This window comes from Solea senegalensis, linkage group LG10 (genome assembly GCF_019176455.1).
Source record: "Solea senegalensis isolate Sse05_10M linkage group LG10, IFAPA_SoseM_1, whole genome shotgun sequence".
NCBI classification, from domain to species: Eukaryota; Metazoa; Chordata; class Actinopteri; order Pleuronectiformes; family Soleidae; genus Solea; species Solea senegalensis.
Window position 1 is genome coordinate 22,101,371 of NC_058030.1, and position 23,850 is coordinate 22,125,220.

General features: G+C 38.7%; 1 protein-coding gene across 5 annotated transcripts in view; it reads right to left on the reverse strand.

The window, feature by feature from the left end:
- The window catches only part of LOC122775663 (voltage-dependent calcium channel subunit alpha-2/delta-1), a 115,102-nt gene that overhangs the window by 23,242 nt on the left and 68,010 nt on the right, over window positions 1-23,850 (reverse strand). For 2 of the 5 annotated variants that reach the window (XM_044035735.1, XM_044035734.1), the window contains exons 9-24: window positions 23,078-23,128; window positions 22,750-22,849; window positions 18,881-19,039; window positions 16,111-16,215; window positions 15,271-15,349; window positions 14,980-15,029; window positions 14,633-14,722; window positions 12,357-12,431; window positions 12,161-12,241; window positions 11,285-11,359; window positions 8,893-8,952; window positions 5,927-5,983; window positions 5,453-5,524; window positions 5,069-5,130; window positions 3,854-3,930; window positions 3,019-3,030 (exon numbers count right to left, since the gene is read on the reverse strand). In XM_044035735.1, coding sequence (XP_043891670.1) covers window positions 3,019-3,030; window positions 3,854-3,930; window positions 5,069-5,130; window positions 5,453-5,524; window positions 5,927-5,983; window positions 8,893-8,952; window positions 11,285-11,359; window positions 12,161-12,241; window positions 12,357-12,431; window positions 14,633-14,722; window positions 14,980-15,029; window positions 15,271-15,349; window positions 16,111-16,215; window positions 18,881-19,039; window positions 22,750-22,849; window positions 23,078-23,128 — 1,205 coding nt within the window. Of the gene's footprint in view, window positions 1-3,018; window positions 3,031-3,853; window positions 3,931-5,068; window positions 5,131-5,452; window positions 5,525-5,926; window positions 5,999-8,892; window positions 8,953-11,284; window positions 11,360-12,160; window positions 12,242-12,356; window positions 12,432-14,632; window positions 14,723-14,979; window positions 15,030-15,270; window positions 15,350-16,110; window positions 16,216-18,880; window positions 19,040-22,749; window positions 22,850-23,077; window positions 23,129-23,850 lie in introns of all 5 variants that reach the window. The other 3 variants (XM_044035737.1, XM_044035736.1, XM_044035738.1) reach the window with 2 other exon arrangements.

The following is a 23,850-nucleotide window of genomic DNA, read 5'->3' on the forward strand; positions in this document are numbered from 1 at the left end:
CTATCTATCTATCTATCTATCTATCTATCTACCTACCTATCTGCAAATATACACAACAAAGCCGCACAATGAAATACATCACAGCACACATATCGCAAAGCAAACATGCACATACAGTATATGATCTGAGTATAACAAGTATATGTCTAGTTAAAATGACTTCAGCTCTGATTTGATTTGACCCAACAGTTTACCTTCAAATTAAAAGGTTTTAATTGAACTAAAATGTATTTGGTTTCATTTGGTAGTGAATGCCATACCTGACAACCTCTTACAGAAACAAAAAAGCAGATTGTTCAAATGCAGAGGGATGATGGCGTATTATCTTATCTTTGGATAAAACCTGAGAGGGATTCTGGGGCTTTTTCGAAAGAATATTGAGACATTTAAATACTAATTTAAGAAAACTGAATTTGATAGTTAGATTCAAACCATGATAGAGCATTAGCACATGACCTCATTCAAACTATTAAAGGAGCAGTGTGTATGATTGAGTGACATCTAGGGGCGAAGTTGCATATTGCCACCAAATGGACTCCACGGAAAAGGAGCTGCTGTAAAATATGAACATTTTCAGTTGATAATAAATTGATAAAAGAAATAGTATAATCATATAGATCCAAATGTTGTTTAAAACCTTATTCTATATTTGAATGTAAGGTCGGGAATTTGTAGGCATTACATTTTGTTTGTATTTTGTACTTTTAAATAGATCAGCCCTGAACTAAACCTAATAGAAAAAAATGGAATGCACTTTCAAGAATTATTTAATATTAAATGTTTTGACAGCATGAGCATGTGAGCAAACAAATACAGTAGGGATACAGACAATTCCTTTCACCGCCTGGCTCTGGAATCCATTTAAAATACTGCCTGGAAATTCTTATCTCATAAATGACATGACAGGCATCAATGGCCATCATTCACCGCTGTCTTAAAATGGAGACATTTTAGACACAGCCTTTAAAACTATATGAAGTCGTGTGGTGCAGTCTGCAGAAATAATTACTGAGCAGCGAGTTTCCTCAGGGTCATGCAAATCTGGTGTGGGATGAAACGGCGTCCTTCACATAAAGCACAAACGGGCAGATTCATTGTCCTTCTGTCACTGTGGACCACGGCAGTATGTCTATATGTCCAACTGCTTTCCACACCAGATACTTTTTTCTGCTGTTTTTCCTCGTTATTATTTCTCTGTCGCCAACTCTCTTCAACACCTGCATTGGGTTATTTACTCAACGAACACTGTATTCCTGCAACATGAGGGGGGAAAAAGTTCATCGATCACACTCTTGGCTAGTGAACGTCCCTAATATATTAAGAGGACAGGTGGCTGCAGAAACCACCTACTGTAGCAAAGTGCTAAAATGGATTAAGCTATTGGTGGTCTGGCTCCAAGAGTGTAACTCTATATGGCTGTACAGAAAACTTTCGAGTCCCCAATTCCCTCTCGGAGCAGCCTGTGGCAGTGAGACGCGGTGTGTTACTTTCTTTAACGGGCCTGTAAACATTCCGACAGCCTTTATGGCACAGTGACAGACTCGTTATGGCAGAGAGGGAGTGATAGGCGGGCCGAAAAGCTCACTCAAATCTCATCTGCTGCAATATCTCATGCCATTAGAAGTTTATGCTTCGTGGCATCACGTCATGGTGATGAAAAATCCACTAAATCCAGATGTTATGTGCTGAATCCTGTTTTTTTACTGACTGCATCCCTTGATTAAAACATCCACCCACACATCTATTAAGTCATCGTATTCCACTATCATCTGTCTATCTCTCACATAAACCCTTACACCAGAGGTCTCAAACTCGTGGCACGTGGGCCACATTCAGCCCGCCACTTAATATCAAGCTATAATGAGTTATTTCTGTCTGTTTTTGATATTTTGCATCATATTTTATTTTATTATGTTGAAATGATGTGAAATATCGTCAAAGATGTCATTAGTTTAATATCTTGATGGAATATCAAGATATAATTTTGAGCTCATATCACATACCACTGTTGCTCCTTGCCCCCCAGGGCATTTGAATTTGTATGAATAGCTTCATTGACAATAAACGGATGATCATTCCTTATTTAATGTTTCAGAGAGCAGGAAGAGTGTATTTTATGGTTGTTTATACTATAACACATTATTATGTCCTGTTTAGGACATGAAAATATAACAGCCATAATGATTTCAATACATTTTGTTTAAGTGAGAATGGCAACAAAGAACCAGAACTGTTCAGATTTATTATAGTCAGGTCTTCAATTCTATATCTTAATGAAAAAACCATTGGTTTTAATTCAACATTACTTAACTCCACCAAGTGTTTTATAGATCAAAATTTCCCAAAAACACAACTGTCCTTCAACTGACTGACACTGATGGGTCTAAAATCAATAAAGGTCAAAGTTGACCCTTTATGGTTGATCTGGCCATAAACATTACAGTCAGACTTCATCAGGCGATATTGATGATTAAAAAACAAAACAATGAACAAAAACATATGAGATAAATCCCTTGTATTAATTAACCCTTACACCAAAAGTCTCAAACTCATAGTCCGTGGGCCGAATGCAGCCTGATTGATTTCATGGGTCCCACTACTTAATATCAAGTCATAAATTAGTTATTTGCTGTCTGTTTTGGTTATTTATGCATTCATTTTGCATCACAAATAGTGTTTTTTTTATTGTTAGGGTTATTTAATTCCAAATATCAGATAGTTAAAGACTGAGTTTTGAGAGAAAATTAAAGAACCCTTATTTTGAACTTTGTAATGATAATTATATCATATTAGATAAAGATACTGCATCATTGCCCAGCTCTTACCTGTACAAAGGTCCATATTTGTGTATTTGGGTCACTTTAGTAAACCTAATTGAATTTTAGGCTAAAATAATGATATTGAGGGTATTTTGGGGTCAAATGTGGCCTGAACAGTATATCACAGCATGCAAAGTATCCATGCACTGGAGAAGCATCACATGAAGAAAAGGTTTAAAGGACAGGAAACAGTACTTGCCCCAAATAGAAGCTGTGAAATCCCAGTGAAAAGCAGGATAAGAGGAAATAAGTAGCATCAGAAAATGCACAGTATTTAGAAATGTGACAGTTGCAAACAGTGCCGTTTGTTTTGTCCTTGTGATTCATAAGAACATCAGTTGGTGTTTTGAGCTGTTAGATGAGGAAGCCACAGTGAATCATTCAGTGAGATGGCCTTGAGAGAGCAAAGAAAAGAGCTGAGGAAAATGAAGGGAGGAAAGGGAGAGGGATGTTGGGAGGAGTAAAGAGAACGAGGTGAAGACAGTTTTACAGATGAGATAAAGAGACAGAGGAAAACAGACGAGCGAAAAAAAAATCCAGAGTTAGGTCTGTCCTCACTTTAGATCCTTTGTTTTAAGCAACAAAAGATGAAATAAACTTCTTCATCTTGACTCTGCAGAGTGAAGATGAAGAAGTTTAGAAGAAGTGGCGATAATGAGTGAGGAGAGGAGGTGAAGGAGTTTTTCATCTTCTCCTTTAAGCCAGAAGGAGGTTCCAGACAAGAAAGAGAGAAGAGAGAGACAAGAAGATCAAAAGAGCCAGTGCTTTGGGGCCGGGGCTGTGGCTGGGAGAGAGAGACAGCATGTGGATGAGTGTGTGTGTGGGAGTGCAGGCGCGACTGACCAGTGGGTTACACTACAAAAGAAAAGCTCTGTGGGGGATCCACTGATCTGAGGAGCAAATAACAAAGGAGTGGTTGTGGATCCAGCGAGGAGCAAGTGAAGACAGTGAAGTATACGACCCCAGAAGACGAGAGGCACCAGAAAAAAATGAATTTATGTGGTGTTTATCATGAGGGCGTGTGCTGTACTCACACATGGCTTGTTTCATGTCGTCCCCCAGTTTAGCTTGAATGAAGTGCTCGCTGTATTTCGGCAGAGCAAGAGCCAGGCTACAGAGAAACACAGTTAACGGACAGAGTGAATCACTTGTTTTGGAAAAGTCTGCAACGTTCCACAGCAAAGGTCATTGAAGCCTTTGGTGTTTCCCCACAAATGACTTTGAAATCATTTCCTGTCAGTCCGTGGAAAAATAAAAAGTAAGGGAAACAATTTATTTACGGGGTCATGGTAATTGCCTGTAATTAACAAAAAATAAACCACTCATAAGATGCTTGTAAACATAAATAAGTACATATTTATGTTCATGAAAGCATAATACACTACTAACAATTATTATTCCTTTTGATACATAAGCGCTAATTAGATACTCATAGACATGTTGTACTACAGTTGTGAGTATAAAAGTATCCATTATAATCTTTATCAACAATTCTTCAATTTATTATCTTTAATAAAACACTGTTTTCACTTGAGATTAAGGAGCTGCAAAGAAGCATTGTTACATGTTATAATAAAGGATTTATTACAATTTATAAGGCACTAATATTAAACCCTTAAAGCCATATTACTGTGATTAACCATCTTATTAAAACTGTTTGTTAACAAACGTTATATTAGTGTTGATAAATAGCTTGCAAGCCAATAATTAATGTGTTTCACACTGTTATTAATATCCATAAGACTTTATTCAGTGTAAACAACTTGTTAACAAGATTCTAGTCAATGCTTATACTGTACATGGTAGTAAGAAATAAGACATTTTGATTAAAATGTATGACCACTTTGATAGTCTAATAAAGTGGCATTTAAATACATTTAAAGTGTATCTAATAAGTGTCTAAAAAGTAATAATATATGTGTCAATGGTCAATGACACTTTTGTTAGAGCTAGTGTGGGCCTATTTATGTGTAAGCTTATTATAAGGTCTTATGAGTGGCATATTAATTATAAATGGCAGCTAATTACATGACCTCATTGTTATTATCAACCAACTTATTTTTCCAGTTTTTCGCACAAGACAAGTCTGATGTCAAAAAACAACAGAGCGACCCCTGCTGTCTCTCTCTGGTAGTGCCACACATCTGCACGATTATGCTGCGTTTCCATTCGCGGTAGGAACGTGCCTTCAACGCTAACGCCAAGTTGTATAGGAACAACTTCAAAAGTTGGTGAAGCAGCGCACTCACCTGTAATCTGTTCCGTTGACAGGTCCCCACGTGTAGGTTCGGATTCCTCTATCTATGTATCGCTGGCAAAGATAACACAAGGATTTGATGTAATGCAAATGTAAAACAATCCATGACGATGAAAATACATCATAAATAAATACATCTATTATTTATAAAAAATAATGATCGATTGTGTAAGATTTAAGTGTTTATTGGCAGGGGTCTAAAACTCAAATGACCCGGGGGCCACTGAGGTCGTTTTCAGAGACAACAAGATAAACAAGAACAAGAAAACTCGCTCATCTGTTGGTTAATGCAGGACAACTTCAGTTTCCTCCACATCAGAGTAAAACATGGAGCCGCACCAAATCCTATCACCCTGATATGTCTGACTTTTCTTACCTCGTCCTGCGTTTTCACCAGAGTGTGAATGGTACGTTCGCCTATTTCACCATCGATCATCATTTTCCTGATCTTTGGGGAAAGAAAAAGAGGTTAAACAATATCCAGTATCTACAGTCCATGTCATTTCAAATGACACCAGATCAGATTTAGTCAGGGGAAAACAAATTGTATCATTAACTCATATTATGTGTGGGTATAAAATAAATCACTGTGTAATTGTGCGAGGTACAAAAAAATAAAACAAACTATCTTTGTGGGAACATTTTATCTGGGCCCCCATAACTTCACAGTTAAGACCTGGTATTAGTGTTAGGGTTATAATTGGGTTTAGGTTAAGCTTAAGGTAAGGGTTAATGTGGGGCACTTAGAGTTAGAGTAAGGGGTAAGGGAATGCATTATGTCAATGATGTGACCGCACACAAACAAGTCTGTGTGTGTGTGTGTGTGTGTGTGCGTGTGCGTGCGATCTACCTCCACTTTGATGTCATTTTCCAGCTCAGCATCCAGGAAGTCGAGGGTAACAGGTTCCTGGAATTTAGGATTCTGTGAAAAGGAATAACATTTCAGTTCATTACAACACAACTAAAACAAATCAAATGAAGTATGACAGGGTCAATTGCAATAACAAAACTCCTCGTCATGCAATGACCTGCATTCACATCACTCCGTCCAAACCTGCCGAGCTGATTCCATAAAACGCAGCTGACGCTTTTAAAGTTGTTATTCAAAGATGGCAACCAGCCACAGAGAGGAATAAGCCTTTATACAACATCATATTTCTATTACATAAAATATCACAAAGTGGACATTAATTACTGGAGCTACAATGTTCTTTTGTATTCAATCTTAGGAGCGGTGCCAGTCATTTTCCAAACATATGAATCTAATCAAAATAAAAAAGAAACGAAAAAAACACGAGGGTATTAAGTATCAGCGTTTGACAACACATCTGCGACACCAGGCACATCTGAATCAAAATTTGATCCAGAGTGACAGTGCACCTTATAAATGTCATCTCTTTAAAAACCCTGTACGTCTGAGTGGCTTTATTGTGGTATAAAGTGGAAGCCGTAATCGAGTGCTTCTCTATAAAACAGCAGTGGGTGGAATCTGATCCCAGTCACTTCTCCAAAGCCTTTTCTCAACGTGGGGTTATGCGGCTAAAAAGGAAAAGTGTGTCCTGTGTTGGGAAGGTGACTTTGTAAAATGTCTTTTAATACAAATAACATGATCCTGTAATGTAAAGCCTACATTTCTACACTGAGTTGAATAAATGTTTTAATGAATTCACACGATTGTGAGGTTGACTGAACCCAGGGTTTGTTCTGAGGAAGTCTGGTAAAAAAAAAAAGAGGAAGACGGAAAGGTTTCATAACCTTTCATTTTTCACCACATTAAAAAAGAAATGATAAGCCTATCAACTGCACAAATGTTACCCAACAACTGCACTCAGGGCCCTGAGCGAGATTGGATCACGATTTTCAGAATGACGGCACGCGCTCTTTGAACGCCATGCCCAATTTAAATACTGAAAATTGTCTGCAGCCCACCACAACCTTCGGCCACAACTCCGATCGACACACAAGCAGATTGGATCAAGTATTTCCACGTTTTACTTGCTCTGGGAAAAAAAATGCTAGAACGGAATCAGGCCTTTGCATAAACAGAACACTCCATAATTTACCCATAAATAACAATTCAATCACATAATCTTAGTGACTGAGTGGTTCCAGCTCCCCTTGTAAACACAAACAGGATGAGCCGTAGAACATGGAAGGATTTTAAGAATATAACAAAACCATTTGAATTGTTATAATGTTGCAAAAAGAGCTCCATTTGAATGCGGGTCTATGGGAAAATGAGATTCTACAACTCACTTGATTTAAAACACAAGTTATAAGTCATGATCTCAATCACTAGTTCCAGGTCTTCCTCAATGGCACGTCATGTCAATTCTGTAAATTTCAAATGTCAATTCTTTCTCATTTAGAGGAAAGCAGATGATAAAATAAGGCAAATATGAGTGGATGCAAGTGTGATTGACAGCTGGAGCCTGTTTGCAGGTGACAAACAAATCCTGGTTGGAAAAAAATCAAGCATTCTGAAGGCTTCAAAATTGAATTTCAGAATTTAAAGAGTTCTTAGGTTTAGGACTAGCTGTGCAAGTGTACTGTGATAGTGATTGTATTATAAATGCATAACTCCATTACATATGCTATGTCCCTGTGACAGATTCTTGTTTTTATTCTAAAATAGCGACTAAATTCAAGTCTGAAACAAATATCAATTCCTAAAGGAAGCAAGGGAATTGTGGAATTTAAGCTTTACTTGTTTCAAGGCAAAGCTTAATGTTTGAGTTGAGTTCCTTACATTTGATGGCAAGTGAAACGAAATGGAGCAGCAAAGGAAGACGATGAGGGCGGTGCATGACAACATGAAAATGAGAGGAAGAAAGACAAGGAAGATCAAGAGATGCTGGGCGACACAGAATGAAACATCAAACACCCACAAGGGAGACGGCAGGGAATGTGCAGGGGACCAAGTGGATGATGTGAACAGCAAAGTGAAATTAAAATAAAAAGGACCAGAATCAGAAGAAATAAGGAGTGGGAAATGAAGAGGGACATGATATGAAGGCAGAATGAGAGAATAAATAAAGAGGCTCCGTGTCAGCATGATGTTTTGATGGTGTGAGATTGAAATTGTGAATGGAAATACATGGGACATGTTCAAATGGCTGGTGGTACAATAATGATAATTATAAAATAACAAAGCCACATGGCGTGTCACACTGAGATAATTCTCACGTTGTCTGTACACACAGACAATTGCCACTTTTAGTATATATTTATTTATTATACAGTTTTAGCGCTACTCGACTCCACTCTACTCCTTTCAGCAGTGCTGTTGCTAAATAGAAATTTCCTCCATAAATGTTGGAGAGGTTTTTTAAGTCTTTTTAACTGATCTACAGTTTGCCATTGTTCTGTTTAATTATTGTGTCAGACGTCGAGCTCATGACTCTTCCAGTGACGTAGAATTGAGTCGAATAGTACAGAATTAGAACTGCATAATGGAAAAGTGCCAAATGTGTGTGTGCCTGATCAAAACATTAGAAGTCACATGACTTCACCATCTGCATTATTTCAAATTATTTATTGCTGAGCAGTGTTGTGCCTAAAAGCTAAAAAAGCATTTACTTTTAAATGAAACTTAATTTTTAATACACACTTAGTCTTAAAAATTCTGCATCTTCATCTCAAAATATCTTGACTACAATATTCCTTACACGCAACAGAAAAAAGTATCACCACTTGGGTTTTGGGAACATTCATCCGCAGCTCACATCTAGGGGACTTTAATGCAGACAATTCTACAATGCTACATTTAGGAAGCACTATTCCAGTCTACTGCACAACGCCTCTACAATGTCTCACCTCATGAAAAGTGACAGCATACTTATTACTGAGCCTGTGCTTCCTGTTATGGATCCTTTTCTAGGAAAATTACACACAGATTCACGGAGATGCATCTGAAAGTCTGCACACTTCTCACGTTACCACATGAAAGTCAACATTATCACCTCAAAAAGAGTGTAACAAAGAAGAAAAAAAGCAATTTTCTTTTTTTAAACTGTTACCATGTATAGATTCACTCTTAGATTAAGTTTTCTTTTGATCCTACTTCCGCAGACCTAAACTTCTAAACTAAGTCATACACTAAAAGGTGAATTTATGCACTCTTGACAGATTGTCTTGATGGATTAGATTGTGGAGACTTGTGAAATGATAGATGGGATGTGAGTGCATGACTCCAGGGATCCAGGCCTTTCAGATCAGTGGAGGTGCTGCTCTGAACGTCATGACCCCACACTCAGAACTCACTGCTGGGCAGCACATGGCCACACAGCAGCCTGTCAGTGCTCGCATTGCCTCGGGCTGAAGGCACTGAGTGGGATTTACAGAATGGTGATGCAGGAGGGGAGGTGAGGGTCACGGCTAATTTCTACAGGGTTGCATTTTTATAACTGCCACTGGCTAAAAGTCCTGCGGCATTCATACGAGTCTGAAGACTCTGAGATTTCACAGGCAGCACAGAATTAAAATGGTGACATTTTTAACACCGTGGTCTGATGTATGTTTGGCATTTCCCTCGTATTTCAAATACTGAGCCTTGTAAATGTAATTCAATGTTACTATTTCAGACGAATACCAAGATGTTCTAACCTAAACTTTATAAACATATGGGTGTGTAAGTGCATAGTATTTAGAAAAAAACATTTTTGGTCCAGTAGCTTAATTCAGCCAGCAGCTGTCACAACCCCTGGATTGTTGGGACATTTGCCTTTTTGTTCTTTCTTTACCTCAGTTTGTTCACTTCTCAGTGTCTGGTTTTCTCGTTTCCGGTTTTATTTTGAAGTTTTTCCCTTGGTGTGTTCCTTGTCAAGTTTTGCTCACTTCTCTTGTGTCTGCCTCGTCCCTCATGTGTTTCACCTGTGTCTGATTATCCCTGCCTGCCTCGTGTATTTAGGTCTTGTCCAAATCAGATTTGTAAGCATATCTGATCAGAATCTGATCTTCCTGACCAACTGTTCACATTATATACTGCAAATGATCAGATCAGATCTTCATGTGTCCATGTTGACATTGTCTAGTCTAGTCTTCCACATGGCTTTCCATAGTTACAGGCCACGCCCTGGAAAAACAGATAGATGCGGGGCTGCGGCAAAAACTTTCTGATTGCAAGGAAGCGACAGAAACAGAGGAGACTGCTGAGTTGAGCCGCTTCACATCCGATCTCATGTGTTTTTTAGCTGTCCAGACTTCCAAAAAAACTCTAACTAGATACAATCTGGATATGCTTAAAAATACGATTTGGGCTACACTCTAAACAAGGCCTTAGTCTCCATTTGTGTCAGATCAATTTGTTTTGGTTCAATTTGTTGCTGTAGTTTTCCCATGTGTTTGGTTTGGCTTGTTATCTGTGTTTCAACTCCCTGTGTTTCGAGGCTTTTCTATTTGTCTTTTACTTTTTGCCTTTTTGTTAGTTTGCTTTATTAAAGTTTTTGCAACCCGTGTGTGGGCCACAGTTGTCATGCTAACTGAAGGCTACATAGGTTCTTCAACACACTTGGAAGAGAAGGATAAGGTGAGGGATATTCAGCTCCAACATGCAACTAAATAATAACTAAATAAATGTTGCTAAATTCTACACATTGTTGGTTTTAAAACAATTAAATAATCTACATAAAGTGCACACTGTATAGTTAGAATGTGCTTTGTACATTCGGATGGGTCTTGTTAAAGTTTTTTTCAGAGTACTTAAGTATCTCACAAACCTCAACTTGAGCTATCCCTTATGCAACTGGTTAAAAGTAAGGATAACACATTTGTTTTTTGTTTGTAATTTAAAGAGACTTGATACGTCCTCACGATGGAACAAATTAATTTAAAGTACAGTGTTTACATATTTCACTCTGAAACTCATTATCTCCACTTTATGCTACGGTGCGTCTTTTTGTCATTCATTCACTTGACATATGTTCCACTTCTCGTTTTTTTTGCCAAGTCTGCAGATCTAACGTTACATCTCACATGGTAATGAGTGACCTTCTCACCAACATCCGAGGACTGATGATATCACTACTCAGATATTCTCTTTATGAAGACTGATGAGGCAGCAGAACGTTAGAAAGTTTGAAAAGAGCCTGCACCATCTGCTAGCCTGTGTATTATTCACAAAGTGCATGAAGTATTTGTGTAATCTTGCCAAAGACAGAGAAAATGATATGAAGTGTTAAGACGTGGACAGAGGGTCAGGCTGCCGTACCTTGGGCTGGAGATTGGGATGCAGCAGGACGTATCCATTGGGATCGATGGCAAAGTAGTAACCATTTGGACCAATCTGGTGAGAACATGAGAGGAGAATCTAATCGTTGGGTCCAAAAAAAAAACATTACATACTATTGCATGCACAATACAATCATACATCTTAGTGGCTGTAAAAAAGTTATTAGGTACACTTCAATTTGACTGTTCATGCAAATATCTAATAGCCAATCACATGGCAGTGACTAAGTGCATGGTCAAGATGAACTGTTGAAGTTCAAACCGGGAAGGAGGACGAAATGTGATTTAACTGACTTTGAATGTGGCACAGTTGTTGGTGCCAGACAAGCTTGTCTGAGAAATTTAGAAACCACTGATCTGCTGGGATTTTCACATGCAACCATCTCTCGGGTTTCCAGAGAAGGGTCCAAAAAGAGAAAATATTCAGTGTCCAGCAGTTCTCTGGGGGGAAAATGCCTTGTTGATGCCAGCGGTCAGAGGAGAAAAGATTGGTTCATGATGGTAGAAAGGCAACATTGCGTGCCTGGCACAATATAAAATTCAAAGTCTTGAAATACTACATTTCAGTTGTCTCACTCGAGGGAGGTGGAAAAGCAGGCACATCATCGAAAGGTGCATCTAAATGAGTGCCATGGAAACAGTTTCAATAAATGAAAGGTCATTTAGACATGACTGCCACGTCCAACCTATTTCCACATTTTGCTTTGATGGAAAAATAGCAGAGATACTTCTACAGTGAGCAAGAGGACGAGGAAACCACAAAATTCCTCCACCTAATGCAAGAAACAAACATTACTACGACAATGAACTGAAGCTGCAAACAATGGTTACAATCAAGACGTGCAGAAGAACTCACTGTGAAGCGTGGCGTGAGTTTCTTGATGTCATCCAGAGACACATCGATCCCCATTACGCCAAGAATCAACTGATTCTGGTGCTGAGAGACAGTATGAGAGAGAAAAACAAAAAGAATAATAAACAACACAAATATGTTTATCAGGCCATGCTTCATACTCCACCCACAATATGTTCAAGCTCTCAATCCAATGCACCTCGCCATTCCTGTCATCGATGGTCCTGGTTCTGTTGAAGACTGGGAGAGTTCCAGTGATGACCAGACCCAGTTCCTAATGGAGACACAAGCAAGCGCGTCACATTAATAAAAGTGCATTTCTTTTTCACACCAGATACTGTACGTTAGAAAATGGTGGGTATATAGAACGTTCCAACTGTGGGGTAAAGAATTAAAGTAAAGACTGAAAAAATGTTTAAAACATGTCTAAAAATACAATATAACAATACAAAAACTGACAGCAAGCTTCACCAGTGTTTACTCATTCACTCTTTAAGTGACTGCTACAGCTGCTACATACTGCCTTTGGTTTGCTCGCTATCTAGCTATCACGTCTTTGTCTTCCCTCCATGCAAAGACACACAGAAAAGCTCTTCCACTTTTTTTAAAACTCCTAAAAATTAGGAAATGAAGCAGGACCGAAGCTAAACTAGTAGAGTATGTCATTAAACTGCATTTAAAATGGTGAAAATTAAGTTTGTTAAACCCTAAAAAACACTGATGTACAGCAACCTTAGCAAACTAGCAAATAAGTCTATGTGTGTGTATGGCAGTGCATACAGGGGAGAGGACAAACACGATATGCACAAATAAGTTGAATTCAGGATACAACAATGCTATGCTTCCAACTTTGTGGCAACCGTTTGAGGAAGGTCCTTTTCTATTCCAACATGACGATAAAGCAATGACGATAAAGACATGGCTTGCTGAGTTTGGTGTGGAAGAATTTGACTGACCCACACAGAGCCCTGACCTCAGTCCCATCAAGCACCTTTGGGATGAACTGGAACATAGATTATGAGCCAGGTCTTCTCATCCAACATCAGAGCCTCGACCTCACAAATGCTTTACAGAATAAATGGGCACACATTCCCATAGAAACACAACCTTGAGTCTTCCAAGATGTGTGCACGCAGCACGTTGCAAAAGGGGAACCAGCCAACATATTAAAGTAAATGTCATTACAGTCCCTGTTGGTGTGATATGGTCAGGTGTCTGAATACCAAAGCAGGTGAACGTTGCTTCTCTACATGTTTACTGTACAGGAAGTTTGATACCAATTCTAACCTGTTGTTTTAGAAGAGGAGATCAAGAAAATGCATCTTTTCCGCAGAAAGAACCAGGCTGACTCGGAGAAAAGCGCTGCTTTTGTGGAGGGGAAATAGCTGGAACTGGTCCACTGCAGGGTTATCGGTGGATGCATCAGTGGCCATTCAGAGGGGTGTTGTGGTTTCTCAAGAAACAATCTGACTGATAATTAAGATTTTGGATCCAGCAGGAGTCGAGGTCTCAGACGCCGGCAGTACACCTGGAGAAACCCCAACGCCTTATGGCATATGGATTCATAAACTAGAGAAACCACAAAATCGATTTCTTCCAAGTCCGCCTGGTTCTTTCGGCGGAAAAGATGCATTTTCTTGCATATACTTTCATATAAGTCCTGATACTTATGACAATGTGATGCTGATGTGCCAAACGATTAAGTATCTCCTTGTTTGTGAAACCTATTGTGAAACCTATATAAGTACAATTCCACAAAATGTTCCACAGCCCTTATTTAAAGAACTCTCCTCTTCTAAAACAACAGGTTAGAATATTACGACCTTATTCTCGTAAATTGAGACTTTATTCTTGTAAATTTACGATTTTGTGCTTGTAAATTTATGACTTTAACCATGCAAATTTACGACTTTATTCTTGTACATTTACGACTTTATTCTTGAAGTCTGTGAAAAAATGTTTTTTCTCAATGTGGCCCTAATACTTTCAATAGTTTAGGACACTTTTTAAAACATAATTCACTGTTATATTCTTACTCAAACTCACAACTCAAAATCCTAAAGATAAGACACTGGACCTTTAACGCTGATAACCTTTGTAGTATTTCTGTTTACTACTTGTGAAAACTGCAAGTCAGCACCTCCTGAGAAAATGGACAACACTGGCCTTCCCACAGTCACTCTCTTCCTCAATCTTCAGGCTTTATCACCCAAGGACATCCATGTGGACATGTTGCCAACACCAGGGGAGGGTGTGCTTCTCACAAGGTGGAGAGGTGCTAAATTAAAACACTGATAAGAGATCCTGAATGATAACCTCCATCCTAGAGGGCTAGTCACTGCTACTGCAGGAGATTAAAGGTGTCAATGTAAGTCCTGAGGGGAAATGTTTAAAATAAGTGTTTTTTACATAATCTCTCACCTCTACATCTACCTTAGGCCATTTACTTATCAATCACACACAATAATGTCATACCAGGGCATCGAGGTACACATTCGTCCACTGGACATGCTTGGCCTGCTTGTCTGCCAGAACCATGGGTCTGCCCAGGACATCCAGGTACTCCTGAAATATGCAGAAAAAAATACACGTTTAAAACACTTGATAAATCTGGAAATAAAATAATATTGATCAGATAACTATCTCTATCTCTCTAGACGGACAACATAGAACGTGTCTGACTTCGCAACGCTTTGTTCTTTCTCTCTTTTGTTTCATGCTCAGGCTTCTCTTAAAAAAATAGATCCTCCCCTTAACGAGACGACCAGTTTTAAATAAAAGATGGATTCAAAAATAAATAATAAATCACGCATTCAAATCACCTGTGTGTTTATCCTAATGGCTCCGATGGAAGGTATCTCATAGAAGTAACCTGCAATCAGAATCACAGTCAAGGCTTTTAGAAAACAATACGTGTCAAATATAACAGTCTGTGAAGGAAGCAGATGAGGGACGATTCAAATTTAGTTGCAAAGTATCAGGTGGCTTATTATTATATATGTATAAACCAATACTTCTATGTAATGTAATCACAATCAGCTTAATCCAATTCTCTGTTAGTGACAGATGAAACTATACTCGGCACTGATTTGTCAGCATGAGCCGTGCTGTACCTTTGTTGGAACAGGCCATCCATTGAATGGGTCCTTTATCATAGTTGTGTTGTCCAACTGAAAAGGTGAAGATCCTCACCTGGAGCAAAAAAAAACAAAAAAACAAATTTAACATTATAGTGAAGAAAAATGAGGTTGTCCACTTAACTGAGATGTGAAAATGAAACAGAAGAAGACAACAATGATGCAACATAATGGTGTCAACTGCTATATAAACTCTAACAATGGTAATTAATTCAGTTATTCGATGACTAGTTTGTCCTTAATGTAATGTTATTAGATATGTTGATGTCCGATGCCATATGTAACATGATATGTGTTATTAGTAAGACACTGTGTGTGTGTGTGTGTGTGTGTGTGTGTCTGTATATGTTCTTGTATGTGTATCTTTGAAAAGATGATAAAAACCGAAGAAACTTCGAGAAAAAAGCGAGGACTTTTGTCTCATCCTAGCAAATTTAAAAGGTCTTTTTGGGGGTTAAGACCAGGTTTTAGAATTGGTTTTAGGTTAAGTGTTATGCATTCAGTTGTGATGATTAAGGTTAGTGAAAGGGGCTTGGGAAGGCATTGTGTCTGTGGGTGTCCTCAGTGAGAACGCCGTGTGAGAAAGTGTGTTTGTGTGTCAGCAAGTTTCGCCTGTTTTTGTTTCACACAATCTGCAGAAAGCCTCATCTGCTTTCTCCACAAACTTTTGGGCAAAGAGGATGTGCAGACGGACGTTTCGCCCCAAAGGGGAGGCTAAAAAAAAACTACAATGGGAGCACATCCACACAGATAAAAGCAAACAATACATAACGTGATATGCATGTGTGTGTGTGTGCGTTTGTGTGATCTAAATACCTTTTTGTCGGCATTGTATTTCTCAAGTATGGCCTGAGCTCTTTCCTCTCCCCCGTCAGTAAACAGCATGATGATCTTGTTGCAGTTGGCTCGACTCACATTAGTCTGGTCAAAGAAAACAAAGACATTAGATGAGAAAAAAAAACATGCAACAGTTTTTTTTAAAGCCATTTCATGGTTAAGTTTTCATCCATGGAGCTAAGAGACACTGTCAGACTATCACTAAGGCCTTTTTTGTCAGATTTTTGGGTTACTATCATCACCACCATCATCAGTGTCCCTGTCTGGTAAAGACAGATGGCTGCTGCTGGCTACATCCACTCAGTAACATTTGGTTTCTCTCTATAATATTGTAACATCGTGAAGTTATTTTATTATATTTTATTATTCAACCTCAGTGCTCACATGGCACGGACCTGTGCGGCAGGTGAACCCATGGTAATTTGATGTGGGAATAATACACAACTCCTTGAATGGACATCCTTATGGTGTGTGTGTGTTTATAGGTCACAAATTCAGGTTTTAAAAAAATGTTTTTCGTCTTCTTATGTGTTGTTGAGTCAAAGTTATGATTCATTTCCAGTAGTACATTTTTAGTAGTGATATAAAGTAGCAATAATTGTGCTTGTGTGTTTTTCGCACAGCGAGCGCGAGTTAGCCATTAGCACCACACTAGCTCATCATGCTAAAACAACCTTATTTCATAAACCAGCGCCACCTGTCCACTTTCAACAGCCTCCGTTTGTTAATTATACCCCAAAAACCAGCCACGCCAAGAGCTTCCTGTGTTCTAAATGTGTCCTGAAGCTCCACAGATGGAGCTAAGTAGTCTGCGGGCCGGAATCCGGGTTTACCTGCGGGACGAGTCACTCACCCAGAGTGGGTAGGGCTAATCCAAAATAGTGAAAACAAAGGGGGGTGTTCTCTGAAGACACGCTGTTACCTATGAAACACGAGTGCTCTGAAAACACCCCCATTAGCACTTGGTACTTTCCTCCTGATTAAATTAATCATAGACTATGAAATTAACATGGCAAAAAATCGAATATTCTTATGTTGAAGGTTAACATTTATGTAACCCATTGGTTAATAATAAATGGGTCAGTTTTTTTCATACTTACTGTTACTGACTATTGTTCTCTGTTTAAGTAATATGACTTGATCAAGCCTATTCTAACATTCCTCACTACAAAATATGTAATAAAGTATGTATGATTCGTGCTGATATCGGCTCGAATCAATATCGGTATTGTATCGGAAGTGAAAAATTTGTATCGGGACATCCCTACTCTGTATTGCACATTCTTATAGCCTCTATATACAGTACGTTTAAACATAGTAATGGAAGAAAAGGGGTTAATTATATATATATATATATATATGTATATATATATATAAATATACATATACATATATACATAAACATATATATAATTCAATTGTATATATAATAATATTATAGTTAAGTTAGTTAAAAGTACACAAATTTAAACTTATAATAGTAATCTGTCATCTGTAACAAAGCAAATACACACAATAAAACATAAATGTTACAGTTTATGCACAATAGCTCATAAACCTTTATTATAAAATAGAAAAATGTTGCTTTGTCAAAATAAGTGATTTAAGAGCTATATGAAACCAGACCTCGTGAAATAAGCTATGTACAGTTCTGACTTAACAATTAAAATATAATTAAAGCTTGTGTAATTACCCCTTTACATAAATGGTATTTGCAAGGTATCAAACACAATAACATGAGTACTGTTTGCTGATGACACAAATAGATGTTGTTCTTGTGGGAACCTAAAGGAATTATTAGAGATGATTACCTCAGAAATTTGCGGTGGTTTGATAGAAATTGTTTTTCATTAGATTTAAGTGAAACAAAAACCCATGTCAGTTGGTATTTGTGCAGATACAGATCACAGAAAGAGTTCATGAAAAACAATTTCTTGGAGTCACAACAGATGATAAAATAAGCTGTAAATCTCACAAAGAACATGTGCACTTATTGTGTACATTTCCTCTGAGATTGGATATTGAAACAAGTAGGTTTTGTACGTATTTTGGGTGTTTTTACATATGCATACAGTATATGTATATATAAATATGTACTGTATATATATATATATATATGTGTATATACATATATATATATATATATATATATATATATATATATATATATATATATATATACACATTGTATTTTGCATTTGTGTCGTATTTCCTTGCCTGGTTTTGCACTTTTACTTAATTTTTCGTATTTGTGTCTTTCTCTGCCCTTCAAGTTTTGCATCAGAACTCCCACATGTGCCCGGACTGTCTGTTCATGCACAAATGGCAAACAAACATCTTGAATTTTTAATTGGAATCTAGTTTGACATCTTGATCCACGCGCTTTCATAGAGATTAAGAGATGATATTGATTGATGCCTGCTCTATATTTGTAATAAATACATGTATACACTGATAAATTAGAGTCAATCTGTTTAGACAGTAGCACTGCTATAGAACCTCAAAAGATGATGAGTCTATGTCGTTTCACTCATATCATCACAAAACCTTATTATTTAGTCTTTTTGTGGAATGTTGCGTTGCAGTAACACATTCCACCACCAGATGGCAGTAAAAGACAATCATGTGTTGCTGCTCAAATCATGGAGGCAACAAGAGTGACATGTATTTAAAACATCACCGTGCTCTCATTTACATATAAGAACTTGTTTCTTTAAAACAAAAAACAAAAAACAACAGGAAATCTCACCACAGAGAGCTGCTCGAACGCAAACTCAAAGCCCTTTGTGTAGTTTGTTATTCCCTTCGCCGTGATGTTCTGCACAGCGTCCTTCAGCAGCTTCTTGTTCCTCACGTTGGCTTGAACCAGGTGATCGAAACACGCCGTCTTCTTCACCCTGGTGTTGAACTGACAGAAGAGTTTTCCTACATTATTATTATTATTATTACTATTATTATAATAAATATACATGTAATAAATGCTATAAATGCAAGACACACACAGACACACACTCCCACCTGGCCTTGGCTGTTATTAGGCACTGGTAAACAGACACATTCATCAAACTCCACTAATTGCTTCACATCCTCGGAGCTTAACGATTCGGTACCCATGGAAACAAGATTTGGATAAATAAGAACGAGGTTAGGCAGCAAACCCATGTTTTTTTCTTTTTTCTTTCTGAAGGTGAGACCTTCTCACTCCCCCCCAACAGCACACACAAACACACTCCAGTCAGCATTAAGTAAAAGCCTACCTCCTTCAGTACCAAGACAACATTTTCTCTTTATAAATATCTGACCTGGAAGTTTCATTTTGGCCTGGACTAAACACAAAATGCAGTAAATACAAATCACAGTACAAATGATACACCAGAATAAAATAAGAGTATAGGAAGGGCACAAAGCAACAGAGTGGTACATCTATTGCAGTGCTCTTCTAACTCTTCTAAAACAATACCGCACCTCATTGATCTCGACTAATCAATGTGTCTCTGTGAGATGGCCAGTGGGGAAGCTGAGAACACTGATCTGCACAGACAGGCAGGGAGGCCATATGTGTGCGTGGGTGCGTATGTGTGTGTATTCAATGTGGCTGACAGCCTTGAAGTTCTCGTTAAGATTGACGATAATAGACACAAACATCTCAATCAGACCGAAAGGCAAGATTGAAGACGGCTGTGTTCCGTGGACGGCAACTGAGTCAAGGCGACAACGCATGACACAAACACAGAGATGTCATGGAAGTTCATATACAATCGTCCGTGGGATCATCAGAAGGCATGATCTATTACAAGGGGAATGAAAGGAGGAAGGTGAGATTGAAATGTTGAGAGGGTGAGGAGCACATATGTGAGGAAGAGGACAAATAAAGAGGTGGCAGAGTGTGAACAGTAGTAGGAAATTGAGATGTCTGTCTTTGTTTAAAAAATAATAAAAAAAAAAGAAGCTGCAGTGCATGCATAAACTTCGGGGATTTCGCTTTTTGTTGTGTTTCTTGTCACGCTTTGATGTCTTCATGACCAGAAATGATGCTGCGTTCTTCATCTGTGCTCTCTGTCAAGCAATGTCATCTGACCTGACTAAGGGAGCATTTGTGTGTATACAGTCGCAGCGTAGGGGCAGGCGGGGACCTCCATTCATTATTTATCGCTTTAAACTCCCGTGACCTAGTGACCTGAACGCGGTTTCAAAAACAAAAACAGTCTTTAATAAATCAAACTAACAAAAAAGGCAAAAAAATGGAGCAGAGACATGGGGCGCAGGCAAAGAACATGAAAACCGGGGAAAACAGGATCCCAGACACAAGAACACAAGAACCAGGGAAACAAAAAGTCCAAAGCCAGAGTGACTGGATTAATCCAGTGGATTAATTTAGTTTGAATGTAAAGGACAGTTTTTTTTTATATTTAAAAGTTAAATGGCACCGTTTTAAGATACACAATTTACTACTATTCCACTAACAACAGCCCTTGTGTTTGTGTGTGTGTGATGGTGCAAGTATTACAGGAATGGATTAGCGATGGCAAGAGAGAGGAAGGCTAATCTTCAAGGCCTAATCCCACTGGACTTTCTGCTCCTCTTTTTCAGGTGCTCTGCCTCACCAACTGGACTGACACGGCTGGAAGGGCGGAATAAAAGTGACGGCAGCTCAGTGAGGTGAGAGAAAGCAAGAACACATGGGGAGAACAGAGGATGAGGACAGGGAGGGAAAGTATAAGCTGAAAAGGAACGTGCCATCCGAATTCAGCTGACCAACCACAGCAGCTGGGGAAGTTTGTGAGCATCTCCCATGACTAAATGCCAACATAGTCCCTAGGACACTGTTAATGAACAGGGATTTATGGGTAATATCAGGGATTAATGATTTAGTGTCAGGTAGCAACACCCTCAGGGCCAGACATTGCGTGTGTGTGTGTGTGTGTGCAAGAGTGAGTCAATGACAGAAGGAACAGATAGAGAGAGAGAGAGAGAGAGTGACAGAGAGAAAGAATAATGAGTTTTGGTGGAGGAGGAACAAATTGACCATCAGTGATTTATAGTCGGCTGACTTAAATATTGATTGGTACGATGACATTAATGAAGGCATCGCACCTGTTTACCATGACTTCTTCAGATTGTTGTACTTTTGAAAATGGTAATAATAATAACAATAATAAGAATAAGAATAATAACACTGTGCAGTGTAATGCAAAACCATACACATTTTAGACAAACCAGCAGCTTTAAAGCAGAACTATGCAGAGTGGAACAAATGGAGGACTCTTCCACACAGTAATGCTGCCTGTATTTGATCAGAAATCCGTACATCCATTCGAGCCTAAGGGGAAAGTTCAAACTCAAGCCTTAAAAACGTAGCCTGGGGGAAAAAAGCCGAATCTGCCAGCAATTTGATTTCACTCTTTGATTTAGCTACAGAATCTCTGGAAAAAGAATGTTTCTATTCAAGAAAAGCTTAATTGTGAAATATCTGCAGCACAGACAGCTTCAAACTGAAGAGGGTCAACATTTATTTGAGTACAGAGGAGTATTTATACCAAGTCTGCCTTTGAGAGACACCTTACACCTCACTACATTCGAGTCACTGCAGAAAACTATTGTGGAATCAAATCGTAGCTGGACTTAACTCTTTGAACATATCTCTTTTATTCCGTCTCACTTTCTTAAACACCCACACATACACACACACACACTGAGCTCCCAAACAGATTTCGATAATTGCAAATCTTTGCAGAACCACATGTCTATCGTAAAAAAAAAGAATAAATGACGACCAGGAAGAGTCCACGGGGACGGGAGGCAGTGCCTGAACGGCTGTTTCTGCTCACAGAGAAAGAAGGCAGCTCCAATCCCTTTAAAGACTCATCTCCGTGAACACCTCCACAGACACTACTCATCGACGCATCACACACGCGCTCTCCGTCTGGCCAAGGCCCGCAATACAGTCCGCTGACCAGAGACCGGAGCGGTGGACGGGGGCCAGTGGAAGTGATCGGTGGGTGAGAAAAGTCAAAATGAAAAGGAAGGAAAGTTACAGTAGTGAAAAGGGAGAGAGGCACACGAAGATCATTTATGGGCACAAGGAGATGATCTGGGCGTGGAGGGGGGGGGACGGGGGCAGGTATATATGGTGAAATAGCGAGAGGGATCGTGCAAGTGTGTGATGAAAGTGTAAAGTGATGGAAAGATCAAGAGGGTGATGAATGAGTCACTCAAGTCAGAGGTGCTGCTCTAATTCCTTTAGGAGCAGCACACACACACACACACACATGCTCACAGGTTAAGAGGTGGGGTGGGGACCTGTTGTGTTTTAATCTTGTACACCAAATAGAGCAGTGGGTATTTCATTAGAGGTCTGTTTCAGGGTGGACAGACCTGAGAGAAATCCATATTTCATTACATGCCATCCATCTCTCTGTCTCTCTTGTGAGTGTGGACACTTTTATGTTTATGTGTGTGTGTATGTGTGTGTGTGTCCTAATTGTATATGCATGCACACGCCCGTACATATTAATGCACAAGCCCAGTCGGACGCACATTTTAAATCCCGTTTTTTTGTATTTCTTTTCCATCTCTCATCTGCAGCCTCACACCAACAGTGTTTATATCGATACTCACGTAAACTACATTGACATAGTCGTCGTCAGACAGAGTCTCCAACATCTCGCAGACAGACGTCCTGATCAGCTTGAGAGTCAGGCCGGATACACTCCCGCTCCTGCATGGAAAATAGTAAAAAAAAAAAACAAAAAAAAAAACGTCATCCTATAATCTGTCTTCTCAGTTTTGTTCTGTTTTGTTTTTTTATCAGAGAGTTTCTACTTAATTAGAGACGCGTCTGTCATGGGAAATACTTTACGGGACGATGCAAAGCTAGACGGGCATGCGCTTTAATCATGGCTGTTGCGAGGAGGTTAGGGTTCAATGGCATCGTAAAGGAACTCACGCGTCAACGAGGATGAGCATATCTTTGGGGGAGGCAGCTCCTTGGATGTACCTACATGGAAATTATTAATGAATGAAAAAAGAAAGAATGAAAGAATGAAAGAAAGAAACCACACTGGACTGAGAATGAGCACAGAACTACAGTTGGAGACATGTTTGTATAATGCACACCGGTGTCTATCTATCTATCTATTAGCTTAAAAAAATATAATTATGAAAAGATATTATAATATCTTTTATCATCAATAATTTGTTCTTATATGCATTGATATGTGTGAGTGTGGATGAAAAGTGAAAAAGGCCCTCAAACCTCCAAAGTTATGGAATCTCTGTATTAGAGGATCAAAAATAAAAGCCACCACAGAAGAACAATGAGTTTCTTTTGTGGCTTCTTCAGAATTGCTCAGCTCAGCACTGTCCTGACTGACTGTGTATGGTATGGGGCGCTCTCATATTTGTTCTGTATGGGCAATATCACAGAAACAAATAAAAAATCCTTGTTTTACCAATGTTAAGAAAATGTTTTAAATGATATACATTGGTATTTAATACAAATGATTGCAACTTGGCCTCTACTCATTAATATGTAAACAATATTATTGTATAATAATATTGACATACGGCAATTCAACTTGAAGTAGGAACAATAATATTTAATATTGATTTATTGACCTGGGCCTCATTCTTAAAGGGGCAGTACCATTTAGGACGGTTCATTAGCAGAAATTGATTATACCCATAAGTACTGTATGTTTGTATACATGTATAATTGCT